Source organism: Rhinichthys klamathensis, unplaced genomic scaffold (assembly GCF_029890125.1).
Source record: "Rhinichthys klamathensis goyatoka isolate OS25496 unplaced genomic scaffold, OSU_Roscu_1.1 h1tg000354l_1, whole genome shotgun sequence".
Taxonomy (NCBI): Eukaryota; Metazoa; Chordata; class Actinopteri; order Cypriniformes; family Leuciscidae; genus Rhinichthys; species Rhinichthys klamathensis.
The window spans coordinates 1,357,501-1,372,500 of record NW_026606864.1 but is presented as its reverse complement, the minus strand read 5'-3'; the positions used below and the strand labels follow the sequence as shown (position 1 = coordinate 1,372,500).

The 15,000-nt window shown below is 37.7% G+C and overlaps 1 protein-coding gene across 2 annotated transcripts in view; it reads left to right on the top strand.

The window, feature by feature from the left end:
* Positions 1 to 15,000, top strand: part of rapgef5a (Rap guanine nucleotide exchange factor (GEF) 5a) — an 81,913-nt gene that overhangs the window by 11,334 nt on the left and 55,579 nt on the right. For both annotated transcript variants that reach the window (XM_056232732.1, XM_056232731.1), the window contains exons 3-6: positions 934 to 1,040; positions 3,095 to 3,216; positions 5,803 to 5,965; positions 13,563 to 13,644. In XM_056232732.1, the coding sequence (XP_056088707.1) occupies positions 934 to 1,040; positions 3,095 to 3,216; positions 5,803 to 5,965; positions 13,563 to 13,644 (474 nt within the window). The remainder of the gene's footprint in view (positions 1 to 933; positions 1,041 to 3,094; positions 3,217 to 5,802; positions 5,966 to 13,562; positions 13,645 to 15,000) is intronic.

The following is a 15,000-nucleotide window of genomic DNA, read 5'->3' as shown; positions in this document are numbered from 1 at the left end:
AAACTTTCTGCATTTTTTCATTTTCAAAAACCATAAAAAAAAAAAACTTTAATTTATAAGCTGTTTTCCTCATGGGGACAAAAAAATTTCCCCACAAGGACAAGGATTTTGGACATTTTTGTGGGGATATTTTGTCCTCATAACGTAGAGTTTACCAGGACACACACACACACACACACACACACACACGCACACACACACACACACACATACACACATACACGCACACACATACACGCACACACATACACGCACACACACACACACACACACACACACACACACACACACACACACACACACACACACACACACACACACACACACACACACACACACACACACACACATACACACACACACACACACACACACACACACACACACACACACACACGTGCACAAACATGTATGTTAAATCTTCGTAAACTTTATCAAAACACACACATTCCCATAACAAAAGACACTAACATTAATAAAAACATCCCAGATGACAAATATATTGCTCAATTATTATTCTTATTGCTCAACAGGCTTACGTTTTTAATTATGATTCATTTACAGTAAGTAACTTTGTCTCAGATAATTCCTCATTGCATTTCGTAGGACATATAAAAACAGACACTAAAGACTCCATTGTGATTGTGCAGTAATAGCTATAAAATCAATATGGACCGAAGCTTAGATCATTCGTGAAAGCGTATCTTTTAAACACAGTCTGAGACATCACTGAGATCTGCATCTCGAGAGGAGACGCCTCTCAGGAAGAACATCGGAAAAGCAGGAGCCTCTTTTAGAGCTGTCTAGGAGAAATTGTATTTGTGCATTTTTCATTCCTGTGGATCTCATTATATTTCTGATTATTTTCTAGCAACATGCATCCGTTACACCGCGTCAACTCTTAATAATATCTGCAATCTCTCTGTCTGACAGACGTGTTCACAGAGTTTTCCCTGCGCTGGACGAGCTCTGAGAAATGTGTTTCTGTCTCATGGACCGTATCCAGCGAAAGACAAGATCCACCTCGCTCGGATCATCAGGTGACACTCTCACATTTATAGACACTTTATTCAAAGATGTATTCAAGCTTTACATTTCATAAGAAACTGTATTCAGCAATGACCCGTTAAAATGATCAAAAGTGACAGGAAACACATTTATAATGTAACAAAAGATTTTTTTTCAGTTCAAATAAATGCTGTTTTGAACTTTTTGTTCATCAAGAAAAAAGTTTCCTCAAAAATATGAAGCTGCACAACTGTTTTCAACACTGATAATAATCATAAATCATCATATTAGAGTGATTTCTGAAGGATCATGTGACACTGAAGACTGGAGTAATGATGCTGAAAATTCAGCTTTGATCACAGGAATAAATTACATTTTACAGTATATTCACATAGAAAACAGTTATTTTAAATTGGAATAATATTTCACAATATTACAGTATTACTGTATTTCCGATCTAATAAATGCAGCCTTGGGGAGCAGAAGAGACGTCTTTCAAAAACATTAAATAATCCTGAACTTTTGAATTGAATTGACTTTGTCGTTTTAGTGTCATGCTGTACCAGTGGAACTGTGTTTGTGTGATATAACTTGTGTGACGTTACAATCATATTCATCAAACACAGGATCAATGTAAAAGAGGGTAAAAGAGTGTTTGAGGGTCATAGTGTGTGTATGTGTGTGTGTGCATGTGCGTGTGTGTGTGTGTGTGTGCGCGTGTTTGTGTGTGTGTGTGTGAGGTTGGGCTGAATCATCAGATGTCCATTATCGCTCTGGCTGATGGCCGCTGTCCAAACTTCACTCTGATTGGATAAAAACGTCCCGTCAGAAGGTGGAGTGTGAATGTGTGACAGAAACACACAGAAACCGGGAGCTTTACACACTTTTGAAGAATACACTGAGCACTAGATGAAGCCAATGGAAATGAGCTCGACTTAAAAATGCAAATCAGCGACAGCGTGATAATGTTACGCAGCATATCATATCAAAGCAAATGCAACGAGAGTGTTGCAGTGATTTAACACAATCTACAAATGTGTTTGGCATTTTCTTCTTTTTATTTGTAACCTCGTCCATTCACTAGAGACTCCTCAATCAATTCCTGCCTTTTATTTGGAAATACTGTACTAATGGATGCACAAAGCAGCAATATGATAAAAACACTCAATACTCAAAAAATAATTGCATTTATTAAATCCCAATGAGCAATATTTTGTCCACAAAGTGATGTAGTTCATTTAGCATATCTTCATGTCATTTATTTATTTATTCATTTTTTTATGGATGTCATGCAACATTGCAAAGCATTTTTTATTGCAATATTTCTACTCCTCTGAGAAAATGTATTTATTGTGTTGATTCCCTTCAAAAGGTTTTTAATCACGTGCATCCGTTTTAGACTATTTAGGAAAAATGGAAAAACGCGTTTTTATTTTATATTTTAATAACTCAATTATGATTTTCTCCATGAAAATAGCTAAAGAATCTGGTATAGCGTTAAAACTGTGTGTGTGTGTGTGTGTGTGTGTGTCGGCTTTAATGCTGCTCATCCAATTGGAATTTAGAGTCGTTTCATAATAATGTTTGTGTTTTATTCTGCTAATGAAGAGACACGACCGTGCAAAAGTTTGGGGTTGGGAAGATTTTTAAAATATATTTTAAAAAGACGTCTCTTCTGCTCACCAAGGCGGATTAAAAAACAGTAAAAACAGCAATAATGTGAAATATTGCAATTTAAAATAACTGTTTTCTATGTGAGTGATATATAGTAAAATGTAATTTATTCCTGTGATCAAAGCATGATTTCAGCATCATTACTCCAGTCTTCAGTGTCACATGATCCTTCAGAAATCACTCTAATATGATGATTTGCTGCTCTAGAAAAATGTCTGATTATTATAAATATTGAAAACGGTCAATATTTAAATATAAAATCTATTTTTTTATTGACATTATAAATGTCATTTTTGATCAGTTTAATGTGTCTGAATGGAAGTATTAAATTATTTAAGCAATCTTCCTGACCACACACTTTTGAGCAGCGAGAGTAACGCGTGTGTGTGTGTGTGTGTGTGCACGCACGCAGGAGGAGTTATGTTGGCGTGGAGCTGGTCCAGTGGCTCCTGGAGCAGTGTGTGTCGGTTCAGTGCCGGTTAATGGCGTCCCGTGTCTGGCAGGTGCTTCTGGAGCTGGGGATTCTGCACTCGGGTAACACACACCACTATAGACTACTATTATAGGGCTTGCGAATATTTTGAAATTATTTTGATTTTTATTTGGTTGCATTTTCAATATTTTTGTTATAGATTTAGTCATTTTGTTGTGTTTTTGTAATTTTTTTGGTCCCACTTTATATTATGTGTCTTTAACTACTATGTACTAACATTTAACTGAAAAATGGATAATACTATTTTTATTTGATTTTATATGAAATATATATTATCCAAAACATGTTTTATTCTAAAACGTCGAGGAAAATCAAAGCCATAAATCTAAATAAGTTGATATCTCAAAAAATGAGCTAAGTTTTCAGTAAGATTTTGTTTGGGCGCAGTACCAAACGTTTCCACTTGATGAAATTCGTTTCCCATTCATTTCCAATGCGGCCATTTTTGACCATGAACAGTACAAGTGTGACTTTCTTAACCTTTTCGAATCATGATCGATTAAAAATGACCGAACAACACCAAAGGGTTATTTCATTTTTAATTTTAATTACATTTTATGAATTAAGCAGCTCGTAAACATACTTTTTAAACATACTCATTTTTTTTTTAAGACATTTTCTTATATACCGTACAATCTTTTTGGCTTAAAGTGTTCTATAAAATTTAGTCATGAACTCTAGGGTTTTATAAAGAATCCTATACTGAAACTTTCTTTCTAAGAATGTATAGAATTTCCTGTAACATGGCATACAGTGCAGTATAGAGCACACTGCGTGAAATACTGTATCCCTAATATACTGTAAAGTGTGAAGAATCAACTTTGATAGCAAATTGAGTTGTTCAGGCATGATGTAAATTTGTAGGTCACCCCAGAAGGCTCATTCACCATGGGTTCCCTCTGGAATTTCTAATGGGTTTTTAGGGAATCATTTTAGAAATTCCACTGGGAAAATTATAATTCTGTAGGACTATAAACTTGGAACAGCTCTATATCAACCACACACACACACACACACACACACACACACACACACACACACACACACACACATCACATTCGCACATGGTTGAAGGAAGAACAAGAAGATGATCAAGTTTCAAAAGTCTTTAATAATCCACTTCGAAGGCAATCCAAACAGACAGACAAACACAACACAACCTCTATATAGACGTGACCGGACAAACTGAAATACAAAGCAAATGAGGGAAATACTCACAAACGCCTATGATGATAAATTAATCTCCATGACAACTAAAGAGTGGCGGGAAACTGAACAAAGGAACACATGTGACTGAAAATAACAAACTAAGGGGCTGTTTGCACGTCACCGTTTTCAACTAAAAACGTAAAACTTTTTATGCGTTTTGGCCGTTCATTTACACGACAACAGCGTTTTTTGTGCCTGAAAATACAAACTTTTGAAAACGGGTTTCAAAGTGCAAGTTTTTGAAACCGGTCTCTTGTGTAAACAACAAAATCGTGAATCTCTGAAGAAGATGACGTCATGCACATGTGTATTACATGTTCGATCTAGTGTTTCATCGCCATCTACTGGCCTGGCAGCAGAATACAGCGTTTTCAGTCGTTTTCGCGGATCCGTGTGAATGTGGATCGGTTTGACAATAGCGCCGTCTGTACGCGGAAAACTCAAAGGAAAAACTTCTCAGGTTTAAGCATATCGTTGTCATGTAAACGTACTCTTAAAGTCCATGAAAATGAGGCCACATTTACACATAGCCGGGTATTTAGAGAAACGAATATTTCCCCCCTCCATTTTCAATAATAACATCATGCACACAACATCGTTTTCAAAACAGTTGTCATTTCCATCAACCCGCATAAATACGCCGTCGAGCGCCATCATAACTCTGCCAAACTGGGCGCTCACATGACGTTAAGCATTTTCTGGCGCATAATGTGACGTTTGAGAACCTAAAACCCCGTTTCTCCCGGTTGACACGGCAACACATAACCGCCGTTATCAGAAATCTCCACTTTAGCCGGAGTTTTTAGAAATAATCGTTTTCTGTGATAAAAACGGGGTTTTCGTGTAAATGAGAGGTTTACACGGCACCGTTTTCAACTAAAAACGTAAAACTTTGTATGCGTTTTGGCCGTTCATTTACACGACAACAGCGTTTTTTGTGCCTGAAAATACAAACTTTTGAAAACGGGTTTCAAAGTGCAAGTTTTTGAAACCGGTCTCTGTGTAAACAACAAAATCGTGAATCTCTGAAGAAGATGATGTCATGCACATGCGTATTACATGTTCGATCTAGTGTTTCATCGCCATCTACTGGCCTGGCAGCAGAATACAGCGTTTTCAGTCGTTTTTGCGGATCCGTGTGAATGTGGATCGGGTTGACAATAGCGCCGTCTGTACGCGGAAAACTCAAAGGAAAAACTTCTCAGGTTTAAGCATATCGTTGTCTTGTAAACGTACTCTTAAAGTCCATGACAATTTTCAGTTTGCTAGTAAATATAACAATTAATATAAAAATTCTGAAGTAGAAAAACTGAAATAGGATTTTTTTTTTAAAAAGTACTGCAATAATAATTTTATTTGCAATTTCCAAAAACTATTTTTCCATTGCATGCTGAACCCCCTCTCTGTCTTCCCCTCAGTGGACCAGCGGCTGGTCTTTGAAGACTCAAACACGTACTATCAGTTCTCGTTTGAGGAGTGTGACGCTCAGGGCTGTGAGTTTCGCAACGAGGAGGAATGGCAGAACGGGGTCCGTCTTCTTCTGCAGCTCGTCCCCTACGTCCAGTTCAGGGTCGTCAGTCCGTAAGTACAACCAACATGTGACATGCTAACTCTGTCTCAGTCAGTTAATATGTACAGAATGCTACTGTACTACTCATGTTCATTTTGCCATATGTACTGGATATTGTGTGCAGTATGTGAACTTTCTATATCCAGAAATCCAGTATTCAGATAGAGCACACTATAGTAGAATATTGTCATATCATGATATTATTTAAAGAAGTAGCGTATACTGTGCAGTGCACTAGTCTCCATGTGTCTGTCTGTTTGATTTGGATGCATCAGGAAACCGATTGTTCTCTTGACCTTTTGATTTGGTTTTTCCTTGTTAATCCTGTTTAACCACAAATCCTCGTCAGGAAGCAGGATCAATCAAATATGTGTGTGTTTGTGTTGTGTGAGTGTATATAGGCTCATGTATATGAGCTTTAGAGGGGTATTTCTTTTTCGTACAGAGACAACATCTTTGCTAATCATGTTATTGATCATTTGTTTGATTTTGTTAAAGTTTATTTTTGGAAAACCTTTCTTATTACCAATGTTAAAAACAGTTTTAAACACTCACTCTTATTCCTCAAGGATGCATCAAATTACATGCATAAAAGTGGCATTTATAATGTTACAAATGATTCCATTTTTTTAATAAATTCTGCTCTTTTCAAATTTTCTATTCATCAAAGATGCCTGAAAATGTATCAGGGTTTCTACAAAAATATGAAGCTGTTTTCAACATTGATAATAATCATGAATGTTTCTTGAGCATCAAATCAGCATATTAGAATGATTTCTGAAGGATCATGAGACACTGAAGTCTGGAGTAATATTTCTTAATATTACTTTTTTTGCTGTTTTTTTCTTAACCCTTTGATGCACAACATGGGTCTAAATAGACCCGACTGAGTTTTCATTTTCTATATCTTTGCAAGAAATTAATTTCATCATTCAGTATTCCATGTATTCCTCAATTAACTTGTTTTAGATCATTACAAATCCTTATTTAAATTTTTCCTTTCTTAATTTTCGAATAAAAATCGTTTTTGTTTCACTACCCTTCTAATGCGCAACATGGGTCTAAAAAGACCCGTATTCATGTTTCTTTGCTGAATATTTGAAAGAAATGTATTTTATCATTTATGAATCCAGGTATTCATTAAATATCTTGTTTTGGATTTCCACAAATCATTATTTTTATTTTTCCTTTCTAATAAACAAACACGGTTTTTGTATTTCTACATCAATTTTACACACATGGGTCAAAAATGACCCATATAGGAACCTTTGATATTTATAATATATTTACTGCAGAAAACTATTCACCTGCCACACATTTCACAATTCAACACGGCTGCTTTTGTATATTTCATGCATGTACGTTTTATTAATACATTTTTTTGTCACAGAAAATATTTGATATTTTGTGAAAGACATAGATATAGCCTAAAATTTGAACGTTTAGGCTAAGGTTACCTTGAACTTGAAATCCATTACTAGTGCAAAAGAGAAACATGTCCAATACTATTAGCTAGCTTGCGGTCGACATATTTTATTTTATCTAATGTTAGCTATAGGTCAACAAAATAAAAGTTGCAATAGAAAGTTATATATATAGCCTACAAGTATATATTGGAGCTGTTGGGCAGAAACCTTACCTGGGCAGTACCTCCATATTAATTTTTATTTGTGGTCATAAATCAATGCTATCGTTCACGTAAGCCGTCGTGTGGTGGCGTTGTGGTGCACTATGGCTGCTGTCGCATCATCCGGGTGGATGCTGCACATTGGTGGTGAGGAGATCCCCCACAGTTGCACTACACTACAGTTCAATTTCAGTGTTATCGGTTATATGTGTGTTATGCGTGACAAAGTGGCCAATAAACATATTTCAAGTGTTATAGTAAATGTGTTGATCTAAACAACTGTGACAATGGTTATTTTAACAAAAAGTTCTCTTTATTCTTTTGTTTTATCACGCTTGCATAGATGGGTCATTTTAGACCCATGTGTGTAAACTTGATGTATTTACACAAAACCTAGGAAATATCAAAATATGAATTTGTGATAATTGAAAACACGATATTTTGAATATTCATAAATCATGAAATTTATAGATCATGAAATATAAAATGCTCAAATAAAGTGATTTCAAAAGGTGAAACAAAAAAAAATGCCGAGCCATGCATGAAATAACATAGGAAATGAATACGGGTCTTTTTAGACCCATGTTGTGCATTAGAGGGGGTATCCATAGCTTGCGCATCAAAGGGTTAATAAATAAGCCTTGATGAGACTAAAAATAAAACATAAAAAAATGTTACCGACCCCAAACCTTTGAATGATATTGTATTTCTGTATATTACTATCACAAAAGAGTTTCCAAGTCAAGTCAGCTTTATTTATATAGCCTAGCGCTTTTTACAATACAGGTTGTATCACAGCAGTTTCACACGTGATGATTTTATTAAAGAGGTTCAGGTAACTGTTCCCCTTCTTCAAAATCCCAGTTTATCTCCAGGACTCGAGGCCTTTGACATCCAAAACACAAGATCAGGGTCCCTTTTAAAAGAAGATAAGCTCACATTCAACATCGTTGTCCCTGTAGTCCACGACCCGATCAGAACAAACCCGCGGCCAGCGTTCGGGTCATTCACTCAACCTCTATTCGATTGAACTAAGCTTTGTGTAGATTAAAGCTTTTGATTGGCTTAAACATGTCTTTGCTAAAGATGATGGGATTGAGAACGTGTCCATCCTCTAACGCTTTCATCGCTTCAAGTGTGTCCGCGGTGAGATTTGATTCAGGCTGTTTCGTTAGCAGTGAAGGACGAGGTTGATATCGCAGAGAGATGTGAACTGCAAGATTCAATTTGAACAGACAGCTGATGTCATTTTCGGGAAGGTGAACATGGGATGGCGTCCCGTGTCCACGGCAGCATTTTCCCCCTCGCTGACGGGATTGGAAGTGACACGGTTTGGCCTCGGTGACACCAGACGGCGAGCTGTTCGATCCCGCTCGGCTTCACAGAGCTGCGCTTCGACCCCAATCAGCCAGAACCTCTTCGCCCCCTCGTTTCTCATCCGAGAGTGTATTAAACCAGAAATGAGATCCTCACGCAATAGCCAACCAAATGAGATCAAATGAAAAAAAGAAACTCATGCAAGTTTGCTGATATTACCGCGCTGCAATACCCCGCGCCGTTTCCCAATCTAAAGAAATTCTCTGACTGAGATTGCAGTCTGAACTGAACGTGATGAGAAAAAATACGGGATACTGCAGAATAATGATGAAGAAAAGTGAATTGACAACATGTCTTTGTATTGTGCTGTCACTGGCTGCATGCAAAAAACACAAACAGCACGACCAGTGAAGTTCGATTCATCAACGAATGACTCTTATGAGCATTGTTTTAATGAATCATCATAACACTCAAGGAATCGATGTGGATCAGACTAATGAATTAAAGGGATAGTTCACCCGAAAATATAAATTCTGTCATTAATTGCTCACCCGCACATCATTCCTACAAGACTTTCGTTCATCTTTGTACCACAAATGAATATCTGGTAAAGTTAGCTTAGTTAACATGAACTAAAAATGAACAATACTTCGTCAGCATTAATTAATCTAAGTTCATATTAATTTCAACATTTACTAATACATTATTAAAATCAATGGTCGTATTAGTTAATGCACAGTGAACTAATATGAACAAACAATGAACAGCTGGACTTTTATTAACTAACATTAAAGGGATAGTTCACTTTGAAATTAATTTTTGGTATGTTTTAGCTTACCTCAAGGGCATCCAAGATTGTGTCTTTGTTTCAGAAGTGGTTTCAATTTTGATATTTTTAGGTCAAAGCGTTCTTGTCTGTCAATCATATAATGCAGGTCTATGGTCACCACCTCAAAGAGCATGCACAGAGAAGTCCAAATTAAACATGATTTAATGACTCGTAAATGTAAGTACACATTGATGGCCTAAGACACGAAACGAGCGGTTTGTGTGAGAAAACGAACAGTATTTATATCGTTTTTACCTCTTGTAAACACAGCCACGTCCAAGTGATCTGGACGTGACAATATTTTATTATATATGTTTTATTATATATATAGGACTTTTATTATACCGGAGCGAAAGATGTAAAAAAGATGGTCAAATGAGTCTGACTTTAGTGTGGTTTTGTGTGAATGTGATTGTGCTTTCTGTTGATTTGTGTTGTGCTGGTCTCTTCAGCAGAATCAAAAACCCCTGAAGCTACAGGAAGGACAGCTTTTAGCCAAGAGTGTTTGGATACTGCCTCTCTTTCAGCCACCCACACACACACACACACACCTCGTGCTGCACGTCTCATTTACATGTTATTTGCATTTTATCTTCAGCTCTGGTGAAACTAGTAATGGTTCTGTGGGCTGAATGAGCTTGCATTTGCGTACAGTATGTGTGTGTGTTTATGTCTACATTTGCCTGCCTGTGTGCATTTGAGTGTGCATGTGTGAGCGTGTCTGTGTTCGCATGCATATGTGTGTGTGTGTGTGTGTGTGAATTGTACTCTCGTGCCGCCATTACGAATCACTCGTGGAGGTAGAGAGAGACGAGGAGGAGAGATGCGCCGTGTGATGAAAGCGTGTCAGTCGCGTGATGAATGGACTGACAGTGGAGGAGAAGGAGGGAAACTTTGGCCCACTTCTCAAACTCACTGGCCCAGTTTGAGCTGCGTGATATGGAAAGATGTGCTGGAGGTTTCCTGCTTTGTCCCAGATTAGAGCAGTTTTCAGTTTGTTCTGCTCATGTTGCGGTTCATACATGCACAATCTGCTCTAAAAATGTACTTTTTAAATCCCCAAAGAGCCATATAGCTTATGCATAAACACTATTTAGTAACAGTAAAATGTTCTGAAGAACATATAAATAAAAAATTCAATTATTAATGAACAATATAGTAACTCAAGAAAAATTATTTTTATTTTTAAGAGTGTAAGTGTGGACTAAATATTTGATCCATCAGATCTTACATGCATTTTAAACTTCCTACCACATGCCAAAAACCCAGTCTGAGCTTGATGTGTGTTTTGGAGCATCGTGTGTAATGCAGTGCACCACCAGCAGGGGGCAGTAGAGAGCAGAGAGGGCTTTGAGTGTGCTTGGAATGGCGTACTACCAGGGGCGTCACTAGGATTTTCATTTTAGGGGGGCTAAGCCCCCAATATGATTTTTAAAAAAATTATATAAAAAAGGTAACACTTTAGTTTAGGATCTAAAGATCACTATTAACCATTTTCATTACGATGCAAAGGCACGGTTTTATAATAACTGTGGTCCCAAATGTGAGGTAGGGCAAATAGGGGTGTTAGTGGTCTCCCCGAGAAATTTTTTATTTCTCTGATCTACATATGTGCATTTTAAGATGTTCTGAAGGCCAAAAAACTTGGATAGTGGGCAGCTGATCATTTTTCTCTCCTCATCAGCATCACACTCTTTTTCTCTTTGTTTTTCTCTTGCCCTGTCTCTTCCCCTCCTAAAGCTGAGCTTTGACTGATATAGGCTTTTCATTTTTGTCTGTCAGTGAAGAAAGTAAACATAGGGTCAACTGATTTTGATTTGATTGCCTATGATATGAATCATTTTCTCAGACGCGTTTATTTACTGAAAGCTACTAAAGGTAATTAAGTTTATTAAATGCATTCACAATATGTAGGCTACACATTTATTATTGATCTTATGCCTAATACAGGGCCGTAGACAGGGCTTTATAATCACAGAGGTCCTAAATTTGAGGTTGGTAGGGGGTTAAATTTTTTTATTTCTCTGATATGTGCATTTCAAGACGTTTGAAGACCAAAAAAAAAAGGATAAGAAATCGCTTTAAAACCATGTCAGTGGGCAGATTATTTGTCAATACCGCTGCTCTCTTCTCTTCTCATCTTCATCACTCTTTCTTTTCTTCTCAGTCTCTTCATCCCTTTCTCTTCCCCTCCTAAAGCTGAGCTTTTTTAATTTACTAAAGGCTACAATTTGTATTATATTCTCAATATGTACACATTTATTATTAATCTTGTGCCTAACATGATGAAAACGGCTTTGTTAATGTTTCTTGTAAACTAATTATTACATTACATGAGTCACGTTACATAGGCCTATTTTCAGTTCAAAATGGCGAAATTAGACAAAACTATATTAGTTTGCCTGATTATTTTTTGTCATTCGTTTAACATTTATGACCTAAAAAAAAAGTAAAATATGAAATGTTAAGTTTAGCTACTTACATCTTATCTCGCACTTGACCGTACACTGAAGCGTCGAGTCGCACTGTTAAAATTCGCGCTCAGCGTCTGTGAACATAAAGCCCGCCTACTTTGATTTGATTGGTCATCTCAAATATTCTGACATTGACGAGCAGTGACAGACCAATGAGGCTCAGATGAACACACACAAGAACACACACAAGAACACACACACACACACACACACACACACCCTGTCCTCTGTTTCTGACGTGCTCTCTGCTCGGCGCCGCTGCGGATTGAAGATGAAGAACGCGCTGTATCTGATTATAACAAGACTGAAGCGAACACGAATTTGTGTAGCCTACATTAATCTCACATTTTTAGGGGGGCTAGGCAGAAGTTTAAGGGGGCTGAAGCCCCCCTAAAAAGGGCCTAGCGACGCCCCTACGTACTACCATAACTGGCATACTTTTTGTTTTCAGTGTGTAATATGTAAACTGTGCACAGTATGTGCATTTTCTGTTGGCATGGATGGAATACCATAGACATAAACTACAACATTTGCCAAAAAGTGCACACTGCATCCCACAATGCATTGCACTCGACTTGACCTTCCATTTCCAAAGTGACGAGTTAAGCAAAATCAACCACATTTTTTAAAACGACTGTTTCCTGATTGATTGTTTGATCATATTGCCAACAATTTAGGCGTTTTTACACAAAAATGGATTAAAAGGCACATTAACAGGAGGATGCACTCTCTGAATGTACATGCACAATATAATATTCGTCACGGAAAGCTTATTTATATTGCACACTATACAATACACTAGTATTCACAGTATAGGTACACTGTAAAAAATGATTTTTAAAGTTGTAAACAAATATTATTGGATTGTGTTTTACAAGAAAATACTTTCTACTTGAAAATGTCGGTAACGCTTCCTTTTACAGTCCTGTTACCCATGTACATACTAGTACACGTAAGTACTGTAAAAGGAAGCGTTACCAACATTTCATGTTTATTTCAATGTGTTTCTGGGTAAAAACTGTTTCTACACCAGTTTTTTCCAGTGTAGTACACTAGTATTCATGTCCCAAATGATGCCCTTGCCATCGTCTTCCTTCAAGTCCTCAGTCTGGTGTGATAACAGCGTTTAGCCTGTCAGTAGGAATCCATATCAGCGCACACTGGCCACAGTTGTGTGTCAAGAGCACTTCTGAAACCTGGGACACACATCAAGTGCACTGTTTGGGACGGGGCCTGTTTTGAACATGACATCTGCTTCTTGTCTTACAGAACATCACTGTCACGGAGGTCAGCTCTCACGAGACAGCCATGCATTGTCACTTCAGAGGTGTTTTATCAAGTGTGTGTGTGTTCTCTTGCAGACCCGAGGAAGACCCCGACAGAAAGCGTGATATCTGCAGTGAGATCCTCCAGATGAAGGCTCTGGAGAGACTCACGTCTACGGTAAGCGTGCATGTGTTTGCTGACCCATGCGCCAGATCCCCGACTCCATGTCTTCAGTCCCCTGGTGTGTGTAAATATCCACTCCAGCCTGAAAGAATCTCATCCATCACACAGACACTCATGTGACACCAGCGGACAGAGAAACCATCCATTTAGCTAACCGCTCGCTCTCCAACAGACTCCTGCATAGTCCCGCCACGGCTCGCCGTTGCTGTTGGGCTCTTTACATTATTCAGGGCGACCAGGATTTATACCTGGAAATCACAGTTTTAGAATTTTGAAAATATCATGGAATTTAAAAAAAAAATTAAGTCATGAAATGTACATTTAATTTTTTTTTAAAGGGATTTTTTTCTATAAAACTAAATATTTTTAAATTAAAATATGTATATTTTATATATAACATTTTATTGTTATAGTTCTAGAAATATTTGAATATATATATATATATATATATATATATATATATATACGTATATATACACTCACCTAAAGGATTATTAGGAACACCTGTTCAATTTCTCATAAATGCAATTATCTAATCAACCAATCACATGGCAGTTGCTTCAATGCATTTAGGGGTGTGGTCCTGGTCAAGACAATCTCCTGAACTCCAAACTGAATGTCAGAATGGGAAAGAAAGGTGATTTAAGCAATTTTGAGCGTGGCATGGTTGTTGGTGCCAGACGGGCCGGTCTGAGTATTTCACAATCTGCTCAGTTACTGGGATTTTCACGCACAAACATTTCTAGGGTTTACAAAGAATGGTGTGAAAAGGGAAAAACATCCAGTATGTGGCAGTCCTGTGGGCGAAAATGCCTTGTTGATGCTAGAGGTCAGAGGAGAATGGGCCGACTGATTCAAGCTGATAGAAGAGCAACTTTGACTGAAATATCCACTCGTTACAACCGAGGTATGCAGCAAAGCATTTGTGAAGCCACAACACGCACAACCTTGAGGTGGATGGGCTACAACAGCAGAAGACCCCACCGGGTACCACTCATCTCCACTACAAATAGGAAAAAGAGGCTACAATTTGCAAGAGCTCACCAAAATTGAACAGTTGAAGACTGGAAAAATGTTGCCTGGTCTGATGAGTCTCGATTTCTGTTGAGACATTCAGATGTTAGAGTCAGAATTTGGCGTAAACAGAATGAGAACATGGATCCATCATGCCTTGTTACCACTGTGCAGGCTGGTGGTGGTGGTGTAATGGTGTGGGGGATGTTTTCTTGGCACACTTTAGGCCCCTTAGTGCCAATTGGGCATCGTTTAAATGCCACGGCCTACCTGAGCAATGTTTCTGACCATGTCCATCCCTTTATGGCCACCATGTACCCATCCTCTGATGGCTAC